Source organism: Nicotiana tomentosiformis, chromosome 12, assembly GCF_000390325.3.
Source record: "Nicotiana tomentosiformis chromosome 12, ASM39032v3, whole genome shotgun sequence".
In the NCBI taxonomy this organism is placed as follows: Eukaryota; Viridiplantae; Streptophyta; class Magnoliopsida; order Solanales; family Solanaceae; genus Nicotiana; species Nicotiana tomentosiformis.
This window is the reverse complement of record NC_090823.1, coordinates 110,649,033-110,676,119: the sequence shown is the minus strand read 5'-3', so window position 1 is coordinate 110,676,119 and position 27,087 is coordinate 110,649,033. Positions and strand designations below refer to the sequence as shown.

Here is a 27,087-nt window from a genome sequence, read left to right as displayed (position 1 = left end):
CATGAATATGCTTACCAGTTATTTTTTAGTTGATCGAAATGATACATTTATCTTGAGCGTCAACTAAGGCTTCATTTTTCATTCTCACGTTAAAGGTGATGTTTGGATTAATTGAGATAAAAGCCTTTACATCTCCACACATATGATTATAACAGCTGTGTCAACATACCATTCATTACTTTTTTATGAAGCATCATTGCATCATAATTGACAATAGTAGAAAAAACTTCCTTCTTTTTCTTCCTCTTTTTCCCACAAAAGTTGGCTTGCTCTCCTTGCTTGTGTCTACAAGCATTCTCAATATGGGCAAACTCATTATAATAATTATGTTGGGGTTTGTCGTTGTGCCAATATTTTTCTGCATTATGGTTAGTCTTTTTGCAAATTTTACAAAATAAAATTAGTGGTTTTCTCACTTATTTCTTCATCCTTGGTGGACCAATGACAATCCTGCTTCTTTTTGGATCATACTTCTTCTTTGTTGATTATTTGAGAATTTTTATTGGTTCTAGACTAGAAAATGGTTTCTTCGGGTTGATTCCCACAAATAAAATTCTCTGCTTCTCATGTGCACGAAACGATCAACTAGCGATCTTTTATGAAAAACTTAAAAAGATCTTTCATCTTCTTAGTGATAGCAACAATATACTCATATATTTCGATAAACATTAATTAGAATTTTTTTTATAACTTGTTGGTCAGAAATTTTTTCATCACGGTTTCTCATTTTATTAATAATATTCATGACTCGTGTGCAAACTTTCATCTATTTTTTCAGATTTATCATCTTCGAATTCTGAAACTCTCTTGTAAAAGTTTGAAGATTGATAGTGTGTACATTTTCATCACCATATACCTCAGCTTAAAGAGAATCCAAGCTTGCTTTGCAGTATCACATGTAGCAAATTTTGCAAAAAAAATATTCTTGAGACTCTCATTTGAATTTTGTTCAAGGCTTTTGCATATTTGGATATTTTATCTCTGCTCCTGAAAGAGCACCTTCTTCTTCTGGCTCTTTATAGTCATTTGCAATAATATTCCACTAGCATAGCTCTCAGATTTACGTTCTCATTCTAATCTTCCAATATTCAAAGTCATTTCTATCAAAAATGGTAGTAAGAACAAATGAAGAATCAACACCTTCTTTTGTGTTTGATGTCATGATTTTTCTTCACCTAACCCCAGAGTAAGACCGAAAATTGTGGTTGATATATACCAATTTGGAGGAAAGAAAGGAAAAAATATTTTTTCTTATAGAGAATGCTCAAGATGTGTTTGGCTACTCCAGACCACTTGAGGCGGATTTAGGATTTGAAGGTGGCGGGTGCCACAATTGTTTCTAATGTACACCTTAAAATAACTAATATAGAGTTTGTTCGAAACGTTTGTCCCATTTAATTATTTTTTAGTTTATTCCGGCAATTAATAGGCATTTTTATTTAAAATTAGAAAATTACATCTCTTTCCCAGAATATACTTGTGAGATTTCACTGGGTATGTTGTTGTTATTACGTTGTACAAAAATTACATCTCAGACATCAAGAAGCAAATATAATTAACATTTTAAAGAAGGAATCACACCTTTATTATTAACAATACAAGTAAAATCAATATTTTTTACTAGGAAACTACATCTTTTTTTGTATGCTAAAAGTAAATTTGCACAAGTAAAATATCATATTTAATAAGGGAATTCCACCAATGAGAATAAGAAAAATAAAAAAATATTTTCAATAGATAAATTATACACCATAAGTAAATGTAGAATTAGATAAACTATAAGATCCCAAAAGTTAAAATAAAAAATCTCATGTTTTTCTAAGTAATACTTGCGAAATATTCATCATAATTTAATAGTAAAGACAGTTAAATTATATTTAACAATCATAGAATAACACAAATTTTTATGTTATAATAAAAAACTAAATTATAAAAATTAAATTTGATCTCAATCAAAAAATTCTATCAAGACCCAAGTTTTTTGATTTTGCAAAAAAAAAAAAAAATTAAAAGATTTGAATTAAGAGAAATTGTTATTTTACGGTATTTTAAATATAGGAGGCTCTTTTTTGAGTGTCTTTGCTAAAGATTAGAGATAAAATAATAGAATAGAGGAAAACATATAAAAAAAATAATAAACGACAAATAGGAAATTGGGAGGTAGCCAAAAAGAAAAATAACTAGGACAAATGAAATAAAAAGCACAACAAAAAAGGAATGTTAGGCAAGGTTCAAGATAAATTCGAACTTGAATTTTGCACACGAGAAACGCTTTCACAAAGGTCTACCAACCATGGCACCTTTGTCTAGTTTGCGATTGAGAGTGACAAGATCAAATATTTAACCTAGTTTAAGAAGTTTTTTTACATAAATATATGATAATTTTACCTATCTAGCGGGTGACGTACCACCCCCACCCTAAAGGGTGGATCCGCCCCTGCTTCCACAACTAAAAAACTATATGCATCACAAATTTTTAAAAGACTTCTTGAAAAATTAAGAGATAATATTGAATAACTAAATGATACTTTTAAAAAACACTAAAATCAAGGATAAATATCCAAGAAATGCATTAATTCAAACAACCTAAACGATTAAATTATTAAAAACATATACTTAATTTACTTAATTATGTCTTTAATACATTTTACCAACCTCACATATATTTGAAGTGAAGTCTATCAAGACTTAGACTCTATTCTAACACTCATCCACAAGTGAAGTTGTGGATGCAACATTGCAAGCTTGTCAAGTAGAAATTGACAACACATCCTAGTAGATAGGATATTTGTCAATATGTCACCCAGTTGGTCAATTGAGCTAATGCAACGCGCCTAGGAGTGTCTAATGGGTAGGTTGGATTGATCTTCTTCTTTTTTTTGGTCGAACGAATCACATTTTATTAATATCCCGTCAAAAACTCCAATTACAACAGCCTCCTACAAAAAAACTGCTCAAAAAATAAAGGAATAAAAATACAAATTAGTATCTATAGCCTCCTGCCCTCTTTTTGTGGGACATCTTATACCTCATTTCTTCCTAGTAGCTGATTTATCCAAATTCTATCTTTCTTTCCCTTTTTTTTCTGCATGAGTTCACTCATTCTGTACCTTATCTCCATCTTTATCAGTTGTTGCATTATTTGTGGCCTTCGGACTCTTTGATTCCATAATGCATCATTTTTTGCTAATCATATGTGGTAGATTAGTGCTGCTATTCCTGCCTAGATTATGGACCTGCTCATCTTTCCTTGTTCTCTTTGTTAGGAGTTGTCCTCGTTTTCTTACCATATTGATTTTCCTATTTCTTGAAGAAAAGGGTAACATGTTTATCATAATTGGGCTTTCCTATTCTTAGAAGAAAACATTAATCTCCCATATTTGGCGAGTCCCTTTTTTTATAGGAAAAGGTTTGGACTTCTAAAAATTGAGAATCTTTTCTTCTCATTCAGCAGCATCCACAATGTAGCCATATGGGGTTTGAGAGTCTTGTTTAGGGGGAAAACTTTACGGGACAAGTGTAGTGTGTCACTTGTGTTGTTCTTGGTGAGGTTGTTCTCTCGATATTTTGTACTCTCTTTTATATAGTGGATTGCTTATTTTCATCTGTGGACGTAGGTCAATCGGTCGAACCACGTTAAATGTTTGTGTCTCTTTTAGTATATTTCTCTTTTATTGTCTGATGTATCATCGATCAAGTGTTATTTTACTAGTTTTCGCATGACACCGGACTTTTTTCAATCATAACAAGTGGTATCAGAGCAAGGTTTAAGACATGTTCATCTTGGCGGGTTCAGTTCGAGCCGCAACCTATTTGACGGTAATCATGATTTATGTCTGAGAAATTTGACCCGAGTGCTACGCACGTTGAGACAAAATTTGCGGTGGAGATTTGGAGATGCAACATGTTGAAGATTATGTGAAAAAGGTTGATCAAGTTTGTTTTGTCATAAAATTCAGGCCAAGGGGGAGAATTGTTAGGAGTTGTCCTGGTTTTCTTACCATATTGATTTTCCTATCTCTTGAAGGAAAGGTCAAAATATTTACCATAATTGGGCTTTCCTATTCTTAGAAGAAAACATAAATCTCCCATATTTGGTGAGTCCTTTTTTTGTAGTAAAATGTTTGGCCTTTTATAAATTGAGAATCTTTCCTTCTTATTCAGCAGCATCCACAATGTAGCCATATGGGGTTTAAGAGTCTTGTTTAGTGGGAGAACTTTACGGAAAAAGTGTAGTGTGTCACTTGTGTTTGCCTCTTCGTGAGATTGTTCTCTCGATATTTTGTACTCTTGATATTTTGTACTCTCTTTTAAATAGTGAATTTTTCATCTCCATATGTGGATGTAGGTCAATTGTATCTTTTTTAGTATATTTCTCTTTTGTTGTATGATATATCGTCGTTCAAGTATTATTTTACTAGCTTTCACATGACACCTGACTTTTTTCGGTTCTAACACTCTTCTCGCTGCTCTTTTCCATATGCTCTCAATATCTAGCTGTTGTAATTTGATCTTCATCCGTAGGAGCACTTCTGTGATGCATATTCTGGAGAAGTCACAATCAAAGAATAGATGCTTCATCATTTCTCGTTATTCTCTACATGGTAGACATGTCTCGTCTTGACATATTCCTATTGCTGCTAGCCTCTCCCTAGCTAATAGTCTTTGATGCATGCCAACCAGGGGCGAAGCTACGTTCCATCAAGGGTGGTCACTGGCCACCCTTCGTCGAAATATTATACTCCGTATAACTAAAATATTACTTGTTATTGATTAAAAATAGACTTTGAATACCCTTACATAGCCCACTGGCAAAGGTTTGAACACCCTTATTAAATTTCTTGGCTTCGCTACTGATGCTAACCAACTCATAAACCTATGTTTAGGTAAATTCACTCTATTACATACCCCCTCCAGTATCTCCATTCTTCACCCTCTCCTCTTCTTCACTAATACCCACTCTTGGTAGTATACATCCCCTTGTTTGTTATTCACCTATTCTGGATGGTTGGTTGGGATTGATTTTGGGCAAGTCAAAATGTGTTGAATCAATAAATATCAATGACTCACCCAAAAATTATTTGGGCCGAAATGAGTTGGGTCAGGACAAGCTAAGATTTGGGTCAAATATTTAACCTAGTTTAAGAAAATTTTTACATAAATATTTGATAATTTTACCTATCTAGCGGGTGACGTACCACCCCTACCCTAAAGGGTGGATCCGCCCCTGCTTCCACAACTAAAAAATTATATGCATCACAATTTCTAAAAGACTTCTTGAAAAATTAAGAGATAATATTTAATAACTAAATGATACTCTTAAAAAACACTAAAATCAAGGATAAATATCCAAGAAATGCATTAATTCAAACAACCTAAACGATTAAATTATTAAAAACATATACTTAATTTACTTAATTATGTCTTTAATACATTTTACCAACCTCACATATATTTGAAGTGAAGTCTATCAAGACTTAGACTCTATTCTAACACTCATCCACAAGTGAAGTTGTGGATGCAACATTGCAAGCTTGTCAAGTAGAAATTGACAACACATCCTAGTAGATAGGATATTTGTCAATATGTCACCCAGTTGGTCAATTGAGCTAATGCAACGCGCCTAGGAGTGTCTAATGGGTAGGTTGGATTGATCTTCTTCTTTTTTTTGGTCGAACGAATCACATTTTATTAATATCCCGTCAAAAACTCCAATTACAACAGCCTCCTACAAAAAAACTGCTCAAAAAATAAAGGAATAAAAATACAAATTAGTATCTATAGCCTCCTGCCCTCTTTTTGTGGGACATCTTATACCTCATTTCTTCCTAGTAGCTGATTTATCCAAATTCTATCTTTCTTTCCCTTTTTTTTCTGCATGAGTTCACTCATTCTGTACCTTATCTCCATCTTTATCAGTTGTTGCATTATTTGTGGCCTTCGGACTCTTTGATTCCATAATGCATCATTTTTTGCTAATCATATGTGGTAGATTAGTGCTGCTATTCCTGCCTAGATTATGGACCTGCTCATCTTTCCTTGTTCTCTTTGTTAGGAGTTGTCGTCGTTTTCTTACCATATTGATTTTCCTATTTCTTGAAGAAAAGGGTAACATGTTTATCATAATTGGGCTTTCCTATTCTTAGAAGAAAACATTAATCTCCCATATTTGGCGAGTCCCTTTTTTTATAGGAAAAGGTTTGGACTTCTAAAAATTGAGAATCTTTTCTTCTCATTCAGCAGCATCCACAATGTAGCCATATGGGGTTTGAGAGTCTTGTTTAGGGGGAAAACTTTACGGGACAAGTGTAGTGTGTCACTTGTGTTGTTCTTGGTGAGGTTGTTCTCTCGATATTTTGTACTCTCTTTTATATAGTGGATTGCTTATTTTCATCTGTGGACGTAGGTCAATCGGTCGAACCACGTTAAATGTTTGTGTCTCTTTTAGTATATTTCTCTTTTATTGTCTGATGTATCATCGATCAAGTGTTATTTTACTAGTTTTCGCATGACACCGGACTTTTTTCAATCATAACAAGTGGTATCAGAGCAAGGTTTAAGACATGTTCATCTTGGCGGGTTCAGTTCGAGCCGCAACCTATTTGACGGTAATCATGATTTATGTCTGAGAAATTTGACCCGAGTGCTACGCACGTTGAGACAAAATTTGCGGTGGAGATTTGGAGATGCAACATGTTGAAGATTATGTGAAAAAGGTTGATCAAGTTTGTTTTGTCATAAAATTCAGGCCAAGGGGGAGAATTGTTAGGAGTTGTCCTGGTTTTCTTACCATATTGATTTTCCTATCTCTTGAAGGAAAGGTCAAAATGTTTACCATAATTGGGCTTTCCTATTCTTAGAAGGAAACATAAATCTCCCATATTTGGCGAGTCCTTTTTTTGTAGTAAAATGTTTGGCCTTTTATAAATTGAGAATCTTTCCTTCTTATTCAGCAGCATCCACAATGTAGCCATATGGGGTTTAAGAGTCTTGTTTAGTGGGAGAACTTTACGGAAAAAGTATAGTGTGTTACTTGTGTTTGCCTCTTCGTGAGATTGTTCTCTCGATATTTTGTACTCTTGATATTTTGTACTCTCTTTTAAATAGTGAATTTTTCATCTCCATATGTGGATGTAGGTCAATTGTATCTTTTTTAGTATATTTCTCTTTTATTGTATGATATATCGTCGTTCAAGTATTGTTTTACTAGCTTTCACATGACACCTGACTTTTTTGGGTTCTAACACTCTTCTCGCTGCTCTTTTCCATATGCTCTCAATATCTAGCTGTTGTAATTTGATCTTCATCCGTAGGAGCACTTCTGTGATGCATATTCTGGAGAAGTCACAATCAAAGAATAGATGCTTCATCATTTCTCGTTATTCTCTACATGGTAGACATGTCTCGTCTTGACATATTCCTATTACTGCTAGCCTCTCCCTAGCCAATAGTCTTTGATGCATGCCAACCAGGGACGAAGCTACGTTCCATCAAGGGTGGTCACTGGCTACCATTCGTCGAAATATTATACTCCGTATAAGTAAAATATTACTTGTTATTGATTAAAAATAGACTTTGAACACCCTTACATAGCCCACTGGCAAAGGTTTGAATACCCTTATTGAATTTCTTGGCTTCGCTACTGATGCCAACCAACTCATAAACCTATGTTTAGGTAAATTCACTCTATTACATACCCCCTCCAGTATCTCCATTCTTCACCCTCTCCTCTTCTCCACCAATACCCACTCTTGGTAGTATACATCCCCTTGTTTGTTATTCACCTATTCTGGATGGTTGGTTGGGATTGATTTTGGGCAAGTCAAAATGTGTTGAATCAATAAATATCAATGACTCACCCAAAAATTATTTGGGCCGAAATGAGTTGGGTCAGGACAAGCTAAGATTTGGGTCAAATATTTAACCTAGTTTAAGAAAATTTTTACATAAATATTTGATAATTTTACCAATCTAGCGGGTGACGTACCACCCCTACCCTAAAGGGTGGATCCGCCCCTGCTTCCACAACTAAAAAATTATATGCATCACAATTTCTAAAAGACTTCTTGAAAAATTAAGAGATAATATTTAATAACTAAATGATACTCTTAAAAAACACTAAAATCAAGGATAAATATCCAAGAAATGCATTAATTCAAACAACCTAAACGATTAAATTATTAAAAACATATACTTAATTTACTTAATTATGTCTTTAATACATTTTACCAACCTCACATATATTTGAAGTGAAGTCTATCAAGACTTAGACTCTATTCTAACACTCATCCACAAGTGAAGTTGTGGATGCAACATTGCAAGCTTGTCAAGTAGAAATTGACAACACATCCTAGTAGATAGGATATTTGTCAATATGTCACCCAGTTGGTCAATTGAGCTAATGCAACGCGCCTAGGAGTGTCTAATGGGTAGGTTGGATTGATCTTCTTCTTTTTTTTGGTCGAACGAATCACATTTTATTAATATCCCGTCAAAAACTCCAATTACAACAGCCTCCTACAAAAAAACTGCTCAAAAAATAAAGGAATAAAAATACAAATTAGTATCTATAGCCTCCTGCCCTCTTTTTGTGGGACATCTTATACCTCATTTCTTCCTAGTAGCTGATTTATCCAAATTCTATCTTTCTTTCCCTTTTTTTTCTGCATGAGTTCACTCATTCTGTACCTTATCTCCATCTTTATCAGTTGTTGCATTATTTGTGGCCTTCGGACTCTTTGATTCCATAATGCATCATTTTTTGCTAATCATATGTGGTAGATTAGTGCTGCTATTCCTGCCTAGATTATGGACCTGCTCATCTTTCCTTGTTCTCTTTGTTAGGAGTTGTCCTCGTTTTCTTACCATATTGATTTTTCTATTTCTTGAAGAAAAGGGTAACATGTTTATCATAATTGGGCTTTCCTATTCTTAGAAGAAAACATTAATCTCCCATATTTGGCGAGTCCCTTTTTTTATAGGAAAAGGTTTGGACTTCTAAAAATTGAGAATCTTTTCTTCTCATTCAGCAGCATCCACAATGTAGCCATATGGGGTTTGAGAGTCTTGTTTAGGGGGAAAACTTTACGGGACAAGTGTAGTGTGTCACTTGTCTTGTTCTTGGTGAGGTTGTTCTCTCGATATTTTGTACTCTCTTTTATATAGTGGATTGCTTATTTTCATCTGTGGACGTAGGTCAATCGGTCGAACCACGTTAAATGTTTGTGTCTCTTTTAGTATATTTCTCTTTTATTGTCTGATGTATCATCGATCAAGTGTTATTTTACTAGTTTTCGCATGACACCGGACTTTTTTCAATCATAACAAGTGGTATCAGAGCAAGGTTTAAGACATGTTCATCTTGGCGGGTTCAGTTCGAGCCGCAACCTATTTGACGGTAATCATGATTTATGTCTGAGAAATTTGACCCGAGTGCTACGCACGTTGAGACAAAATTTGCGGTGGAGATTTGGAGATGCAACATGTTGAAGATTATGTGAAAAAGGTTGATCAAGTTTGTTTTGTCATAAAATTCAGGCCAAGGGGGAGAATTGTTAGGAGTTGTCCTGGTTTTCTTACCATATTGATTTTCCTATCTCTTGAAGGAAAGGTCAAAATATTTACCATAATTGGGCTTTCCTATTCTTAGAAGAAAACATAAATCTCCCATATTTGGTGAGTCCTTTTTTTGTAGTAAAATGTTTGGCCTTTTATAAATTGAGAATCTTTCCTTCTTATTCAGCAGCATCCACAATGTAGCCATATGGGGTTTAAGAGTCTTGTTTAGTGGGAGAACTTTACGGAAAAAGTGTAGTGTGTCACTTGTGTTTGCCTCTTCGTGAGATTGTTCTCTCGATATTTTGTACTCTTGATATTTTGTACTCTCTTTTAAATAGTGAATTTTTCATCTCCATATGTGGATGTAGGTCAATTGTATCTTTTTTAGTATATTTCTCTTTTGTTGTATGATATATCGTCGTTCAAGTATTATTTTACTAGCTTTCACATGACACCTGACTTTTTTCGGTTCTAACACTCTTCTCGCTGCTCTTTTCCATATGCTCTCAATATCTAGCTGTTGTAATTTGATCTTCATCCGTAGGAGCACTTCTGTGATGCATATTCTGGAGAAGTCACAATCAAAGAATAGATGCTTCATCATTTCTCGTTATTCTCTACATGGTAGACATGTCTCGTCTTGACATATTCCTATTGCTGCTAGCCTCTCCCTAGCTAATAGTCTTTGATGCATGCCAACCAGGGGCGAAGCTACGTTCCATCAAGGGTGGTCACTGGCCACCCTTCGTCGAAATATTATACTCCGTATAACTAAAATATTACTTGTTATTGATTAAAAATAGACTTTGAATACCCTTACATAGCCCACTGGCAAAGGTTTGAACACCCTTATTAAATTTCTTGGCTTCGCTACTGATGCTAACCAACTCATAAACCTATGTTTAGGTAAATTCACTCTATTACATACCCCCTCCAGTATCTCCATTCTTCACCCTCTCCTCTTCTCCACTAATACCCACTCTTGGTAGTATACATCCCCTTGTTTGTTATTCACCTATTCTGGATGGTTGGTTGGGATTGATTTTGGGCAAGTCAAAATGTGTTGAATCAATAAATATCAATGACTCACCCAAAAATTATTTGGGCCGAAATGAGTTGGGTCAGGACAAGCTAAGATTTGGGTCAAATATTTAACCTAGTTTAAGAAAATTTTTACATAAATATTTGATAATTTTACCAATCTAGCGGGTGACGTACCACCCCTACCCTAAAGGGTGGATCCGCCCCTGCTTCCACAACTAAAAAATTATATGCATCACAATTTCTAAAAGACTTCTTGAAAAATTAAGAGATAATATTTAATAACTAAATGATACTCTTAAAAAACACTAAAATCAAGGATAAATATCCAAGAAATGCATTAATTCAAACAACCTAAACGATTAAATTATTAAAAACATATACTTAATTTACTTAATTATGTCTTTAATACATTTTACCAACCTCACATATATTTGAAGTGAAGTCTATCAAGACTTAGACTCTATTCTAACACTCATCCACAAGTGAAGTTGTGGATGCAACATTGCAAGCTTGTCAAGTAGAAATTGACAACACATCCTAGTAGATAGGATATTTGTCAATATGTCACCCAGTTGGTCAATTGAGCTAATGCAACGCGCCTAGGAGTGTCTAATGGGTAGGTTGGATTGATCTTCTTCTTTTTTTTGGTCGAACGAATCACATTTTATTAATATCCCGTCAAAAACTCCAATTACAACAGCCTCCTACAAAAAAACTGCTCAAAAAATAAAGGAATAAAAATACAAATTAGTATCTATAGCCTCCTGCCCTCTTTTTGTGGGACATCTTATACCTCATTTCTTCCTAGTAGCTGATTTATCCAAATTCTATCTTTCTTTCCCTTTTTTTTCTGCATGAGTTCACTCATTCTGTACCTTATCTCCATCTTTATCAGTTGTTGCATTATTTGTGGCCTTCGGACTCTTTGATTCCATAATGCATCATTTTTTGCTAATCATATGTGGTAGATTAGTGCTGCTATTCCTGCCTAGATTATGGACCTGCTCATCTTTCCTTGTTCTCTTTGTTAGGAGTTGTCCTCGTTTTCTTACCATATTGATTTTTCTATTTCTTGAAGAAAAGGGTAACATGTTTATCATAATTGGGCTTTCCTATTCTTAGAAGAAAACATTAATCTCCCATATTTGGCGAGTCCCTTTTTTTATAGGAAAAGGTTTGGACTTCTAAAAATTGAGAATCTTTTCTTCTCATTCAGCAGCATCCACAATGTAGCCATATGGGGTTTGAGAGTCTTGTTTAGGGGGAAAACTTTACGGGACAAGTGTAGTGTGTCACTTGTCTTGTTCTTGGTGAGGTTGTTCTCTCGATATTTTGTACTCTCTTTTATATAGTGGATTGCTTATTTTCATCTGTGGACGTAGGTCAATCGGTCGAACCACGTTAAATGTTTGTGTCTCTTTTAGTATATTTCTCTTTTATTGTCTGATGTATCATCGATCAAGTGTTATTTTACTAGTTTTCGCATGACACCGGACTTTTTTCAATCATAACAAGTGGTATCAGAGCAAGGTTTAAGACATGTTCATCTTGGCGGGTTCAGTTCGAGCCGCAACCTATTTGACGGTAATCATGATTTATGTCTGAGAAATTTGACCCGAGTGCTACGCACGTTGAGACAAAATTTGCGGTGGAGATTTGGAGATGCAACATGTTGAAGATTATGTGAAAAAGGTTGATCAAGTTTGTTTTGTCATAAAATTCAGGCCAAGGGGGAGAATTGTTAGGAGTTGTCCTGGTTTTCTTACCATATTGATTTTCCTATCTCTTGAAGGAAAGGTCAAAATGTTTACCATAATTGGGCTTTCCTATTCTTAGAAGGAAACATAAATCTCCCATATTTGGCGAGTCCTTTTTTTGTAGTAAAATGTTTGGCCTTTTATAAATTGAGAATCTTTCCTTCTTATTCAGCAGCATCCACAATGTAGCCATATGGGGTTTAAGAGTCTTGTTTAGTGGGAGAACTTTACGGAAAAAGTATAGTGTGTTACTTGTGTTTGCCTCTTCGTGAGATTGTTCTCTCGATATTTTGTACTCTTGATATTTTGTACTCTCTTTTAAATAGTGAATTTTTCATCTCCATATGTGGATGTAGGTCAATTGTATCTTTTTTAGTATATTTCTCTTTTATTGTATGATATATCGTCGTTCAAGTATTGTTTTACTAGCTTTCACATGACACCTGACTTTTTTGGGTTCTAACACTCTTCTCGCTGCTCTTTTCCATATGCTCTCAATATCTAGCTGTTGTAATTTGATCTTCATCCGTAGGAGCACTTCTGTGATGCATATTCTGGAGAAGTCACAATCAAAGAATAGATGCTTCATCATTTCTCGTTATTCTCTACATGGTAGACATGTCTCGTCTTGACATATTCCTATTGCTGCTAGCCTCTCCCTAGCCAATAGTCTTTGATGCATGCCAACCAGGGACGAAGCTACGTTCCATCAAGGGTGGTCACTGGCCACCATTCGTCGAAATATTATACTCCGTATAAGTAAAATATTACTTGTTATTGATTAAAAATAGACTTTGAACACCCTTACATAGCCCACTGGCAAAGGTTTGAATACCCTTATTGAATTTCTTGGCTTCGCTACTGATGCTAACCAACTCATAAACCTATGTTTAGGTAAATTCACTCTATTACATACCCCCTCCAGTATCTCCATTCTTCACCCTCTCCTCTTCTCCACTAATACCCACTCTTGGTAGTATACATCCCCTTGTTTGTTATTCACCTATTCTGGATGGTTGGTTGGGATTGATTTTGGGCAAGTCAAAATGGGTTGAATCAATAAATATCAATGACCCACCCAAAAATTATTTGGGCCGAAATGAGTTGGGTCAGGATGAGCTAAGATTTGGGTCAAATATTTAACCTAGTTTAAGAAAATTTTTACATAAATATTTGATAATTTTACCAATCTAGCGGGTGACGTACCACCCCACCCTAAAGGGTGGATCCGCCCCTGCTTCCACAACTAAAAAATTATATGCATCACAATTTCTAAAAGACTTCTTGAAAAATTAAGAGATAATATTTAATAACTAAATGATACTCTTAAAAAACACTAAAATCAAGGATAAATATCCAAGAAATGCATGAATTCAAACAATCTAAATGATTAAATTATTAAAAATATATACTTTATTTATTTAATTATTTAATTATGTCTTTAACACATTTTACCAACCTCACATATATTTGAAGTGAAGTCTATCAAGCCTTGGACTCTGTTCTAACACTCATCCACAAGTGAAGTTGTGGATGCAACATTGCACGCTTGTCACGTAGAAATTGACAACACATCCTAGTAGATAGGATCTTTGTCAATATGTCACCCAGTTGGTCAATTGAGCTAATGCAACGCGCCTAGGAGTGTCTAATGGGTAGGTTGGATTGATCTTCTTCTTTTTTTTGGTCGAACGAATCACATTTTATTAATATCCCGTCAAAAACTCCAATTACAACAGCCTCCTACAAAAAAACTACTCAAAAAATAAAGGAATAAAAATACAAATTAGTATCTATAGCCTCCTGCCCTCTTTTTATGGGACATCTTATACCTCATTTCTTCCTAGTAGCTGATTTATCCAAATCCTATCTTTCTTTCCCTTTTTTTTCTGCATGAGTTCACTCATTCTGTACCTTATCTCCATCTTTATCAGTTGTTGCATTATTTGTGGCCTTCGGACTCTTTGATTCCATAATGCATCATTTTTTGCTAATCATATGTGGTAGATTAGTGCTGCTATTCCTGCCTAGATTATGGACCTGCTCATATTTCCTTGTTCTCTTTGTTAGGAGTTGTCCTCGTTTTCTTACCATATTAGTTTTCCTATTACTTGAAGAAAATGGCAACATATTTACCATAATTGGGCTTTCCTATTCTTAGAAGGAAATATTAATCTCCCATATTTGGCGAGTCCCTTTTTTTTATAGGAAAAGGTTTGGACTTCTAAAAATTGAGAATATTTCCTTCTCATTCAGCAGCATCCACAATGTAGCCATATGGGGTTTGAGAGTCTTGTTTAGGGGAAAAACTTTACGGTACAAGTGTAGTGTGTCACTTGTGTTGTTCTTGGTGAGGTTCTCTCGATATTTTGTACTCTCTTTTATATAGTGGATTGCTTATTTCCATCTGTGGACGTAGGTCAATCGATCGAACCACGTTAAATGTTTGTTTCTCTTTTAGTATATTTCTCTTTTATTGTCTGATGTATCGTCGATCAAGTGTTGTTTTACTAGTTTTCGCATGGCACCTGATTTTTTTCGGTCATAACAAGTGGTATCAGAGCAAGGTTCAAGACATGTTCATCTTGGAGGGTTCAGTTCGAGCCGCAACCTATTTGACGGTAATCATGATTTATGTCTGAGAAATTTGAATCGAGTGCTACGCACATTGAGACAAACTTTGCGGTGGAGATTTGGAGATGCAACATGTTGAAGATTATATGAAGAAAGTTGATCAAGTTTGTTTTGTCATAAAATTCATGCCAAGAGGGAGAATTATTAAGAGTTATCCTGATTTTCTTACCATATTGGTTTTCCTATCTCTTGAAAAAAAGGTCAACATGTTTACCATTATTGGGCTTTCCTATTCTTAGAAGGAAACATAAATCTCCCATATTTGGCGAGTCCTTTTTTTTTGTAAGAAAATGTTTGGATTTCTATAAATTGAGGATCCTTCCTTATCATTCAGTAGCATCCACAATATAGTCATATGAGGTTTGAGAGTTTTGTTTAGAGGGAGAACTTTACGGGACAAGTGTAGTGTGTCACTTGTGTTTGCCTCTTCGTGAGGTTGTTCTCTCGATATTTTGTACTCTCTTTTATATAGTGGATTGCTCATCTCCATCCGTGGACGTAGGTTAATTGATAGAGCCATATTAAATGTCTGTGTCTCTTTTAGTATATTTTTTTTTGTTGTCTAATGTATCGTCGTTCAATGGTTGTTTTACTAGCTTCCGCATGACACCCGACCTTTTTCGGCCCTAACTCTCTTCTCGCTGCTCTTTTCCATATACTCTCTATATCTAGCTGTTGTAATTTGATCTTCATCCGCAGGGGCACTTCTGTAATGCATATTTTGGAGAAGTCACAGTCACAGAACAGATGCTTCATCATTACTCTGTGTTCTCCACATAGTAGCAAAGTTATTTTTAAGATATTTTAGCAAAGTTACTCATGGATAAATTTGGGCTAAAAATCAGCCCAACTTTAAATAGAGATAGGCTGCGTTAAGATGGGTTGAGTTCAATAAATGGGTGGGTCAATGACCAGCCCAACTTTAGACGGGTTGCACGAGTTGAATGAGTTTAGGTTCCACCCGTAAACGCACCTCAAGATCGTTGGAGACCACTTGTCCATAACAAAGTAAACATCTTCCTTAACGTGTTTAATTCTAGCATGGAATATAGGATTTGTAATAACTTAGGTGGCTGAGAGATTGTCACCACAACCTAGGAGCAACAGGAAGGTGTACACCAAGATGTACCAGTTTTTGAGTAATTTGTAGTCATGTTACTCAGATCACTAGTGGGGTGATTAGTGGCTCCTCAGTCCGGTTACCAAGATGAGTCCATAATAGTTGAAGGTTGAGGAACAATAATGTAATTTCACTCATTTATTATTTAGAGTTGGACTGGAAAAGCATGATTATATCTGTTTGTAGCATGACAATATTGTAGAATGGTCACCTTATTACACACTTGACATTGAATTGGTAGATTGGATGAATGTAAGGCAATATAATTAATCTTCAGTTTCCCATTCAAAGCATACATCTTATCAAAGGATTCGATCGAGCTAGTACAAACCCTTCAAAAAGTCTATCACAGTTAGGTTAATGATTTAACTACATATATACCACCTCATTGTGTGTTCCATTATTATTCAGTAACATGTTGGAGAACTAACAGTCTGAGTTTCTTTCATTTTTTTCCTTTTAACAGTACTAACAAGACAATAGAACGTTATCAGAAGAATGACAAGAATTTGAGACATGACAAAATATTACTTGAACAGACTACCGAGGTTAGCATTCTTTTTGTTATGCCTTGTTTTTATGCTGCATACGTATTTTTCAAGAGTTTAAGTTCTATGTATCAATAAAAAAAATGTATACAATCAGGTTTTGCACGTTAATAATCAGGTCGTTGAACTTGAAAGTGGGGTTAGTTGTAAGAATATCTTATGCAAATCCCACATTTCAGAGGAAAGTTAGAGGCCATATATGCGCGTAAAGGGATCGGCCAAAGCGAATTGGATTGTGACTTTAGAAGTATGTTATAATCATCGGCAAAGGGCCAAATATATCTCTGTATTTTCGAAAATGGTCTAAGAATACCCCTCGTTATACTATTGGGCTATATATACCCTTCCCGTCATACTTTGGAACAAATATAACCCTTATTTTGGATGGAGTGCCACGTAGCAGCACCAGATGAAAACGACCCATTTCTTTTTTTTTACCCGATCCGTTTTAAAAAACCCACCCCATGACCCGTTTTAAAATTCAGTTTTTTCAGTTTTTTTAAAGCATATATTTTGTAAAAACTGGAATTATTTTTTGTAAAAAAAAAAAAAAAAAAAAGAATTTGCAAAATATATATTTTTTAAGTCTTTTCAGTTTTTTTAAAGTATTTGTTTTTATAAAAACTAAAAAAAAATATTTTTTATAAAAACTGAAAAAAAAAAACTCTCTTAAAGTGAACTACATATGCATTAGACTACATATGCATTAGTTTTAAAAAAATAAAAATATTTTGCAATTTTTTTTTTCAATTTTTACAAAATAAATACTTTAAAAAACTAAAAAAACTGAAAAATATATATTTTTCAATTTTTAAAGCATTTTTAAAACAAGTATTTTCACCATGCCCTTCTTAAGAGTTGGTGTACTTTTGACCATGTTAAGAAAAGTTATGCAAATATAGATTTCCGCCACAACTTCTCCTCCTTCTCCCTTCTCCCTTCTCCCTTCTTCTTCTTCTTCTTCTTTACCTTATTTTTCCTTTTTCTTCTCCGTCTTCTTCATATCCTTCTTCCTCCTCCTCCTCCGTTTTCTTCTTATAATTATGATCACACACTTAAAATTGAAAAATGAAGAGATATATGTTGTAGAAAATTGAGAACTCGTTCTTTTATTTTATGATTGAAATTGAGTGAGTAATGTTCCATTTATCTTATATTGTGTATCCCTAGTGATTTTGGATTAGTTTGGGGGAAGAAAATTGAAGAACACCATTACTTGATTTTGTTGTTGTGGAAAAAACTTGTTGTTGAAGACAAAGTGAGTCTATTAATTTCTGAAGGTTTGGGTTGAATTTAACCATTGAAAATAGTTGAAACCAGAATTAGAAGATTGGATATCAAATTTGGAGTCATTTTACAGTTGATTTGGAACAATTTTGAAACAACAATGTGTTAATGAGGCTTCCATACAGTAAGTTATGGTGATCGGATTATCTGACAAAATATATCAATCCGTCAAGATTTGATCACAAAAATTTGCTACCCGCAAGCTTTGCTCATCAATTTGAAAGTCTGGTTGGCCGCAAATTTATTTTTATAAAACTCTTTTAAACACACAATTAAAAATTAAATGGTTGTACTTAAACATCTTATTTGTGTTGGGAAAAATAATAATCCCGTCGAGGAATAATATTCACAACAAATAATAATAACACAAGAGAGTAACAACGACATCAACTCTTTTAATGGGGTAAAATACAATACCCGAGCGGAGCAATATAACCACTATAATATTACAACTTAGTAGTGTCAAGAGACTATTACAATTTTGAAAGAAATAATACTCTTTATTTAAAAACAACTCACTGCAATATTACTCACATACACTATTTATCTCACAGACTACAATCTGTGGATTACTCTCTCTAACTTCTATTGTTTCTTTCTTATTTTGATGTAATTGAAATGAAGAATATAGGCATCTATTTATAGTAAAAGATGCCGTCCAACTACTACAAAGAAGATGACTTGTTGTTAATTTAATCCTATAATTTTTCAACAAGTTAGGTACCTCCCATCCTATTTTTTTTCAACAAAATTGTCAACAAAGTTAGGCAAGATAATATTGAGTATGGACCAATATTGTTGTTTTGTTGGTCATCTAGCTTTGGGATTTGTTCGAGGTATATAAACCATAAAATTTCCTTTAGTAGCCAAACATGAAAATGCAGCAAACTGTAAAATGTAATCAGTGCGGTAGTGCGCTGCCAGATTGGCAAATTCAAGCAGATACTGAGATACCAAATTATAGAAAGAAGCCGGAAAGAACATATGCAAGAAACATAAAAATCTCGGAACCCTAATTGGACAAAAATCAACAAATTCTGGTAGTGTAAAAGAAAAAAAAGGAAACAGCATTAAGATATTAAGTATAGGAGCAAAAGATCTCTGAAACGAACTTGAACTTAAAACCTCGAAAAACAAGTACAGAAAATCTGGCAAATATACCACAAGGACGGAAAATTTTGGACAGAATTAAGACAATCTTTATCTCTCATAGCAAATGAATTTCTAACATGGTTACTCCTTAATATAAGAATCTGGGATTGAGTTTTTTTGTTGAAGTGTCTCACAATCTCATGTTAAAACTTAAGCTATTGGAGAGAGTTCAACACGCCCTCTCACGTGAGGGCTTGATTCTATTTTATTTTTATGAGTCATGCACGTGAAAATTCTTTTTGATAATGGATGACAGTGAAACTCGAAATTCAAGACCTTTGTCTGCTCTGATATCATGTTGAAGTGTATGTCCATCTCATTTACACGCTTTAAGCTTTAGAAAGAGCACACTCTTATTTACTTAATTACGTCTTCAACATGCACATGAAACTTTGTAATACTACTTCTTGTTAGATGCATTTCCTTTTTCATTATTGTCTCTTGCCGAAGAAAGCTCGGAAGCAAACAGAATTATATTAGCCATAGAAATATTACTGAATGCTACTTCTTCTTTAAATTGCTTTGTAGCATTTGAAAGAGGACGTTGCTACTATGAGTAGGAAGCTGGAGCTTCTAGAAAACTCTAAAAGGTTTCTTCTCTACTACTTTCCAATGCTGCATTATCATAAATTTTAAGCTAAGCAATAAGATAACCTTATCCTTGTATTGCAAACCGCGTAACACATTGGCAGAGATGATTCTGAAATGTTAATTTGACGAGTTTTTCTTATTCATTGCAGAAGAATTTTAGGAGAAGATTTAGATTCTTGCTCCATTGATGAACTTGAAAAGGTAGAAGAACAGTTAGACCGAAGTTTAAGAAACATTAGGGCAAGAAAGGTACAATATTATATATCATTATATTGCTGTATTTATTTTTGTTCCTTTTGCAGTAATTATCTATATTGCTCGAACTTTCCAAAAATATTTTCGGGTGCGTTTCGGATCCTCGAAAAGTAATGTATTTTTTAAGGATCTAACATGGATGCGGTATTATTTTGAAGAGTCTGTGCAACATAGGTTATTATTTATATTGCTGGGACTCTCGAAACTGTACCACACCCGTATTTTATCCTTTAAAAATGCGGTACTTTTGTCCGACACTTTTGAATAATATTTTGCCATCTTCTTCTGTTTTACTCCAGAACCAACTATTGAGGGAACATATTGCTCTTCTAAAGGACGAGGTAAATGCATTAAAACATACTTTATTATATCCATAAAATCTGTTTAATTTTATTCTATTTACATATCAACAATTCAGTTCAAAATAACTGTGAGATCATTCAAGTACTAATTGCTTCAGAGTTTCCTTATTCTCTTGTCCCAGGAAAAAGTCCTAATGGAGGAAAATGCAGAATTGCGGAAAGAGGTGAGTTAGTACTTGAATTTCAACGCCCTTAACATACATTACATATCTAATATTGCATTTGTTTCAATTCGTTTGACATGTATAGTTTGGCTCGACACGAAATTTAGGGATTTTTAATGAGAAACTTTTATAGTCGCACAAATATTATAGTATTATTTAAGATCACGAGTTTCAGTAAAGTCTCATAGCATTATGAGTTAGAACTGTTAGAAATTCGGGGAGGAGACTCTCAATCTCATTTTATTTGAAGACAAGTGGAGGAAAGCTTTCAACTTGACTTACCAAAAAAGGGTATAGTGTCTAAGTATTTATAGTACTTCTTTTAGCATGTGCGTAGTCTAGCTAGCACATATACCTTAGTTTTATTCTAAACTTTTCTTTTTCCCCAGTTCATGATTAAACCATGCATACATCTTAGTATTAGTTTCCTAATACATGAAACTAAGAAAATTCATATGAACCTAGTTCATTTTTTTTTTTCCGATTTCCTACCCGAGGTCTGGTACCCTCATGGGGTCCAGATTTATTTGGATGTGCGCCATGGTAAGGTCCTAAAAGGGGTAGTGTCCCCGTCAGAATTTTTTCATTTTGAACTCGAAATCTCTGATAATTAGGGTGGTGGGGGTCCTATTCATCCCACACTCTGTCTTCACGAAGTTACACCTTCATTTGTATTGTAGAATGTTCTATTTAGTGATCACTTGTCTCCATTTTCTTAATGTGTACTATTTCAATGACTATGTAACAAAAGCTAGACATTCTCTGTTCTACAGAATGAGGTCCGACCGCTGCCTTTATTTACTGATCGACAACAAGAAGAACATCTTCAGAGAGAGACAGTGGATGTAGAGACACAGCTATTTATTGGACCTCCTGAAAGACTAAGTTCCCACTAATTTAATTATTACTTCTCTGATAAGAAAATCCCATAACTTCGAGCATTTGCAACTGTAATTTTATTGAGTTGATGAATAAAAGCAAAATGGAAAAAGTAGAAGAAAAAAAAGAACCAAATTGGCATATGTTCCCCCCCCCCCCTATTTTTCAGGAGTAATTATAATCTAAATGGAGTGTTAAAAAAATTTTCGTGTCTTACATTGTAAGGTGTTGGATGTATATTGGTTGTTGTACTTGTATAGTATCATTTTCTGTGTTAAAATACTCGGATTTGGCTCACCTCCAGTTTAGTAACCCTCCAGTTCCACCGGTGCGCATCTAGTTTAATGACATCTGTTCATTTTTAGATCTAAGGGTCATGATTCATTTAGACTAAACAATCCCTTAACCATTGTTAAACTAAAATTCGCTTGGTGGGTTAGTTTCAAATTGAAAAGAAAAAGTCGCTATCTGAAAATCTTGTTAGAATTTGGTTAGGTTGGAAAGAATGAAATGTATTTTTGACCTATGTTTTAATTTTATTTTTTCTTCACATTAGCTTCAACAAAATATTTTAACAATGCAATTATCAAGTACAAGAAACACAATATAGTCCACTATTTGGTTTCTAAGAAATACAAAAAGGTGTAAGAACAAAAAAGAAACTTTTATGGTGCTTATGAAAATAATATTTCATTCGAAGGTAGGGATTTTGGGGAGAAGAAAGTTTATCGATTTAGAAATTTGAATCATGAAAATAAAAATAAAACTTCATGCAAAGGGGCTTAATTGTTACAAGTAATTCAGTTACTAAAATGACGAGATTCTCGCCTATTATATACTGCTAATTATAACCTGACATTTTGGACAATATCCTGAGATATTTTCTGGAGGATTTGGGTCCAACTAAGTTTCAGGTTGACAACACGCAAAGCGTTTTATGTAATTTATTCTACTGACTTTTGGATTTTAGTTATAATTTAGAATCATTCATTTGATTCGGATCCCTTGCAACATTTCTAAAGTAGTGTTTACCCGAAAAATTGGATAGAGTTAGATTTGTGTATGGTTCTAAGGATATGCGATATAATTTGATACAAATCGTATAGAGAAATAGAAATACATGTATTCTTGACTATGAGAATGAGAACAGTGAACAAGAAGAACAAATAAGATAAAATGAAATAAACACAAGGGGATAACTTTAAATATAAGAAGAAATCTTTTGTTACAATGTGTCCCTGCTTACAACTCATCCCCCTCCTTATAGTAGAGAGATCCTACTTTATATACAATAAAAAATATGTAGTGGAGAGCCCATGATGTGTTGTCTTTTTCCTACTTCCCGCCAGGATTCTCTCCCTTAGTGCGGCTGTAACGGCCTTGTCTATGAGCTTCGATACTGACTCGAACTCGATATCGGGTCGAGCCATTGGCCTTGACTCGAGCTCGATCCTGACTCGGAGTCTTGATATTCGAGGTGGGTGTTGGTCGGTCTGTGCATTTTCGACAACCTTTTGCCTCATGGTTTGATTTGGTCATGGGCCCGATAATGATGCCGAACTGATCCTTGATCGGACTTGGAGCTCGAATCCTGAAGCCCTTTCTTCGGACCTCGACCTGACCTTACGTAGATACCTTTCGATCGAAATATTGCCGTCTCAATCAGTCCGTACGACTGACTCAATCGGTTTTGATCGTACACAAGTAATTTTTTTTTTTTTTTTACTAAAGTAGAATATATATTGTGGTTTGTTTGAAAAGTTGTGTTATTTTTGTTTTTAAAAAGAACTGTGTTCTTTTTCTTCTTCCTTTTTTGGGGGGAAAAGAAGCATAGCCTACACTGCAGTATTAAGCAATTCATCAACTCACCAAGTGTCGGTCATGACTGTTCAGTTTTGGATGGTGACAATTATATACAGTCGAAATAGATTTCGGCCCTCGTATGTTTGATCAGGTTTGAATAATAAGTGATCGAAGTGAGACTTCGAGATGAGTTCCGAAAATAGTACAAACAAGCTTCGAGCTCCAAGACCGATCGAGGAGTCGGCTCGGTATCATTATCGAGCCCATGACCAAATCGAACCGCAAGGCAACGTGAAGGTAGTCGGAGACGCACAGATCGATTGACACTCACCCTGAATGTCGAACTCGAACCAAGGCCGAGGGCTCGACCCAATAACGAGCTCGAGCCAGTATCGAGTTCATAGACAAGAGTCGTTGCAACCGCACTAGGGGAGAGAATGTTGGCGGGAATCGAGGAAGAGACAATTCATCATGGGTTATCCACTGTATATTTTTTATTGTAAATAAAGTAAGATCCCTCTACTATAAAAGGGGAAATTCCTCTAAGCACAGGGCAAGTTCACTCATTGTAAGAAAAGACTACTTCTATTTATTGAAGAATATATCTCTTGAGCTTGTTTTACTCAACATACTCACTCTCCTCATTCAATAATTCATATCCCGTTTTTATAGCCAGGAATTTAAACATCTCCACTTCTAGTACGACTTACGTCAAACTATATCACATATCCTTAGAACTACTAATAAATTCAACTATATCCGATTTTTTGGGTAAACAGTTTAGCGACCACCGTGGGGATAAGGGTAACAGTGGTTGTGTTTGATACAAATCTTCAATACACACCAGTTTACAACTTCAAATCAACAATGGCAAACCCTCGATTGATGGCTTTACCTATCGACCAGGAAGTCAGCCTTCAAGATGAAACCAACAACTTGACACCTAGGGCCGGAAGGCTAATTAATGATGTGACCAAAGCTCGAGTCGAAATATCACTAGATGTCAATTCACAAGTGGATCTTGAGGCGAACCAACGTTTTGAACCGGAAAAAAGCATTCAGGGCGGTTCTCGATCCGTAGCTCGAGACACTCATAACGTGGAGGAGATCAGAGTCATCTTACGGATGATCTTCGAGATGTTACAAGCCCAGCAAATAGCGATAGCTCAATTGCAGAGCCAAACTCAGGTACAAAGCAGGCCGGAGCCCAATTCTCTTCGAGAAATCACCCACAGGACGGAACCAACCATAGTGAAGTCAAACGAGTAAGAATCGGGGACTACTCCCGAAATTACTAAACTGCTCGAGGAACTCACAAAACGAGTCGAGGCCAACAATAAAAAAATAGAAACATATAATTTCAGGGTCGATCAAATCCCGGGAGCTCCACCAATGTTAAGAGGCTTGGATTCGAAAAAATTCGTACAAAAGCCTTTTCCCTCGAGTGCAGCCCCAAAACCAATCCCCAAAAAATTCTGCATGCCCGAAATTCCCAAGTATAATGGCACGACCGATCCCAACGAACACGTCACCTCTTACACGTGTTCTATCAAGGGTAACGATTTGGAAGATGATAAGATCGAATCCGTGTTATTAAAAAAGTTCGAAGAAACCCTCTCGAAGGGAGAGATGATTTGGTATCATAATCTGCCACCAAATTCCATCGATTCTTTTGCCATGTTAGCGGATTCGTTTGTAAAGGCACATGTTGGTGCCATAAAGGTTGCAACAAGGAAATCGGACCTCTTCAAAGTAAAGCAAAGAGAAAATGAAATATTGAGGGAGTTCGTGTCCCAATTTCAAATGGAACGCATGGAATTGCCACCGGTCACAAATGACTGGGCTGTCCAAGCGTTCATCCAAGGGTTGAATGGGCAAAGTTCAGTAGCATCACGTCAGCTGAAGCAAAATTTGATTGAGTATCCAACGATAACTTGGGCGGATGTACACAACTGATATCAGTCAAAAATTAGAGTCGAAGACGACCAGTTGGGATCTCCTTCCGAATCCATGCATCAGAACAGGACAACTATTAAAAACCAGAGGGACATCGACAGAGAGTAAAGGTCGAACAGAGACCGATATCAACCGTACGTCGCAGATCGAATGAATAACGGTTCAACGCGTAGTGCCGCTCGGAACAATCGAAGGAATGATCGAGGGCAAAACTCTCGGGGGCTTATAAGCAAGAATGGCTTTGATAAATATGCTGATCCTATAGAAGCACATCGGCTATCAGAGTACAATTTCAGTGTCGACGCATCGGGCATTATATCGGTGATCGGAAGAATCAAAGACACTAGGTGGCCCAGACCCATGCAAACTGACCCTCCCAAAGGAACCCGAATTCGATGTGCAAGTATCATGGTACGCATGGCCACAGGACCGAGGATTGCAGACAATTGAGAGAAGAGGTAGCCTGTCTATTCAACGAGGGCCACCTTCGAGAGTTCCTCAGTGACCGAGCCAAGAATCACTTCAGATAAAGGGATGCCAGCAAAAAAGATAAACAAGAGGAACCTCTGCATATCACCCAAATGATCATCGGTGGGGTCGATACTCCACAGGGACCCGTGCTCAAATACGGCAAGATTACGGCCGTAGAGGAAAAACAAACTCGAGGATATGTACCCGAGGGCACTTTATCATTCGGAATTGAAGAAGCCGAGGGCATCTCTCAACCTCACAATGACGCTCTGGTAATTTCTATCCTATTAAATAAAGTTCAAGTTAAGCGTGTCTTAGTGGATCCAGGTAGCTCTGCGAATATCATCCGATCTTGGGTAGTGGAGAAGCTCGATTTACAGAATCAAGTCGTGCCCGCAACTCGGGTCTTAAACGGCTTCAATATGGCCAGTGAAACAACTAAAGGGAAAATTATTCTGCCTGTAAATGTAGCTGGAACCATCCAAAACACCAAGTTCCATGTAATCGAAGGCGATATAAGGTACAATGCCCTACTCAGAAGACCATGGATCCACAATATGAGGGCAGTGCCTTCGACTTTACACCAAGTGATGAAATTCCCTATTTCGGACGGCGTAAAGACAGTGTACGGGGAGCAACATGCTGCGAAGGAAATATTTGCGGTCGATGAGATAACACCAATACCAACGTTATCGGCCTCAGAAAAGTCGAGCACAAAAGATAGGCGGGAAACCAAGTAGCAATCACAGCAACCAGTCTCAACCGAATCGGTGAAGCAGGAAATAGAAGATAACGAGGAAGAGTTTCCGATGCCTCGAGCTCTCATCGTCCCTAACGACTCCGACGCCACCAAGTCAACGATCGAAGAACTGGAGCAGGTTATATTAATCGAACGTCTACCCGAGAGAAAGGTATACCTGGGAATGGGGCTGAACCCCGATCTCAGGCAAAAACTTGTCCAATTTCTTATTGATAACATAGATTGTTTTTCTTGGTCCCATTTAGACATGACAGGGATCCCACCATCGATAACAACGCACCAGCTAAGCTTGGACCCTAGGTTCAAGCCGGTGAAGCAAAAAAGAAGACCTCAGTCCGAGGTAAAACACGCATTTGTAAAGGATGAGGTAACTAAACATCTCAAAATAGGGTCAATTCGGGAAGTAAAATATCCCGAGTGGTTAGTCAACGTAGTTGTAGTCCCTATAAAGGGGAATAAACTTAGAATGTGCGTAGATTATAAAGATCTAAACAAAGCATGCCCCAAAGATTCTTTTGTACTGCCTAGCATCGATCGCATAATCGATGCCACAGCCGGCCACGAGATCCTTACTTTTCTCGATGCCTACTCTGGGTCCAATCAAATTCGAATGAACCCGGAGGACCAGGAAAAGACTTCATTTATCACCAAGTACGGAACCTATTGCTATAATGTAATGCCATTCGGGCTAAAAAAATGCAGGAGCTACTTACCAACGCCTAGTGAATAAAATATTCGAAGAACAA

General features: G+C 35.8%; 1 protein-coding gene across 1 annotated transcript in view; it reads left to right on the top strand.

The window, feature by feature from the left end:
* LOC104117193 (MADS-box protein SOC1-like) overlaps window positions 1-21,576 on the top strand; it is a 31,805-nt gene extending 10,229 nt beyond the window's left edge. Inside the window, exons 2-7 of the mRNA XM_009628204.4 lie at window positions 16,580-16,661; window positions 19,629-19,690; window positions 19,841-19,940; window positions 20,246-20,287; window positions 20,431-20,472; window positions 21,246-21,576. Coding sequence (XP_009626499.1) covers window positions 16,580-16,661; window positions 19,629-19,690; window positions 19,841-19,940; window positions 20,246-20,287; window positions 20,431-20,472; window positions 21,246-21,368 — 451 coding nt within the window. The 3' untranslated portion in view covers window positions 21,369-21,576. The remainder of the gene's footprint in view (window positions 1-16,579; window positions 16,662-19,628; window positions 19,691-19,840; window positions 19,941-20,245; window positions 20,288-20,430; window positions 20,473-21,245) is intronic.
* The last annotated feature ends 5,511 nt before the right edge of the window (window positions 21,577-27,087 follow it).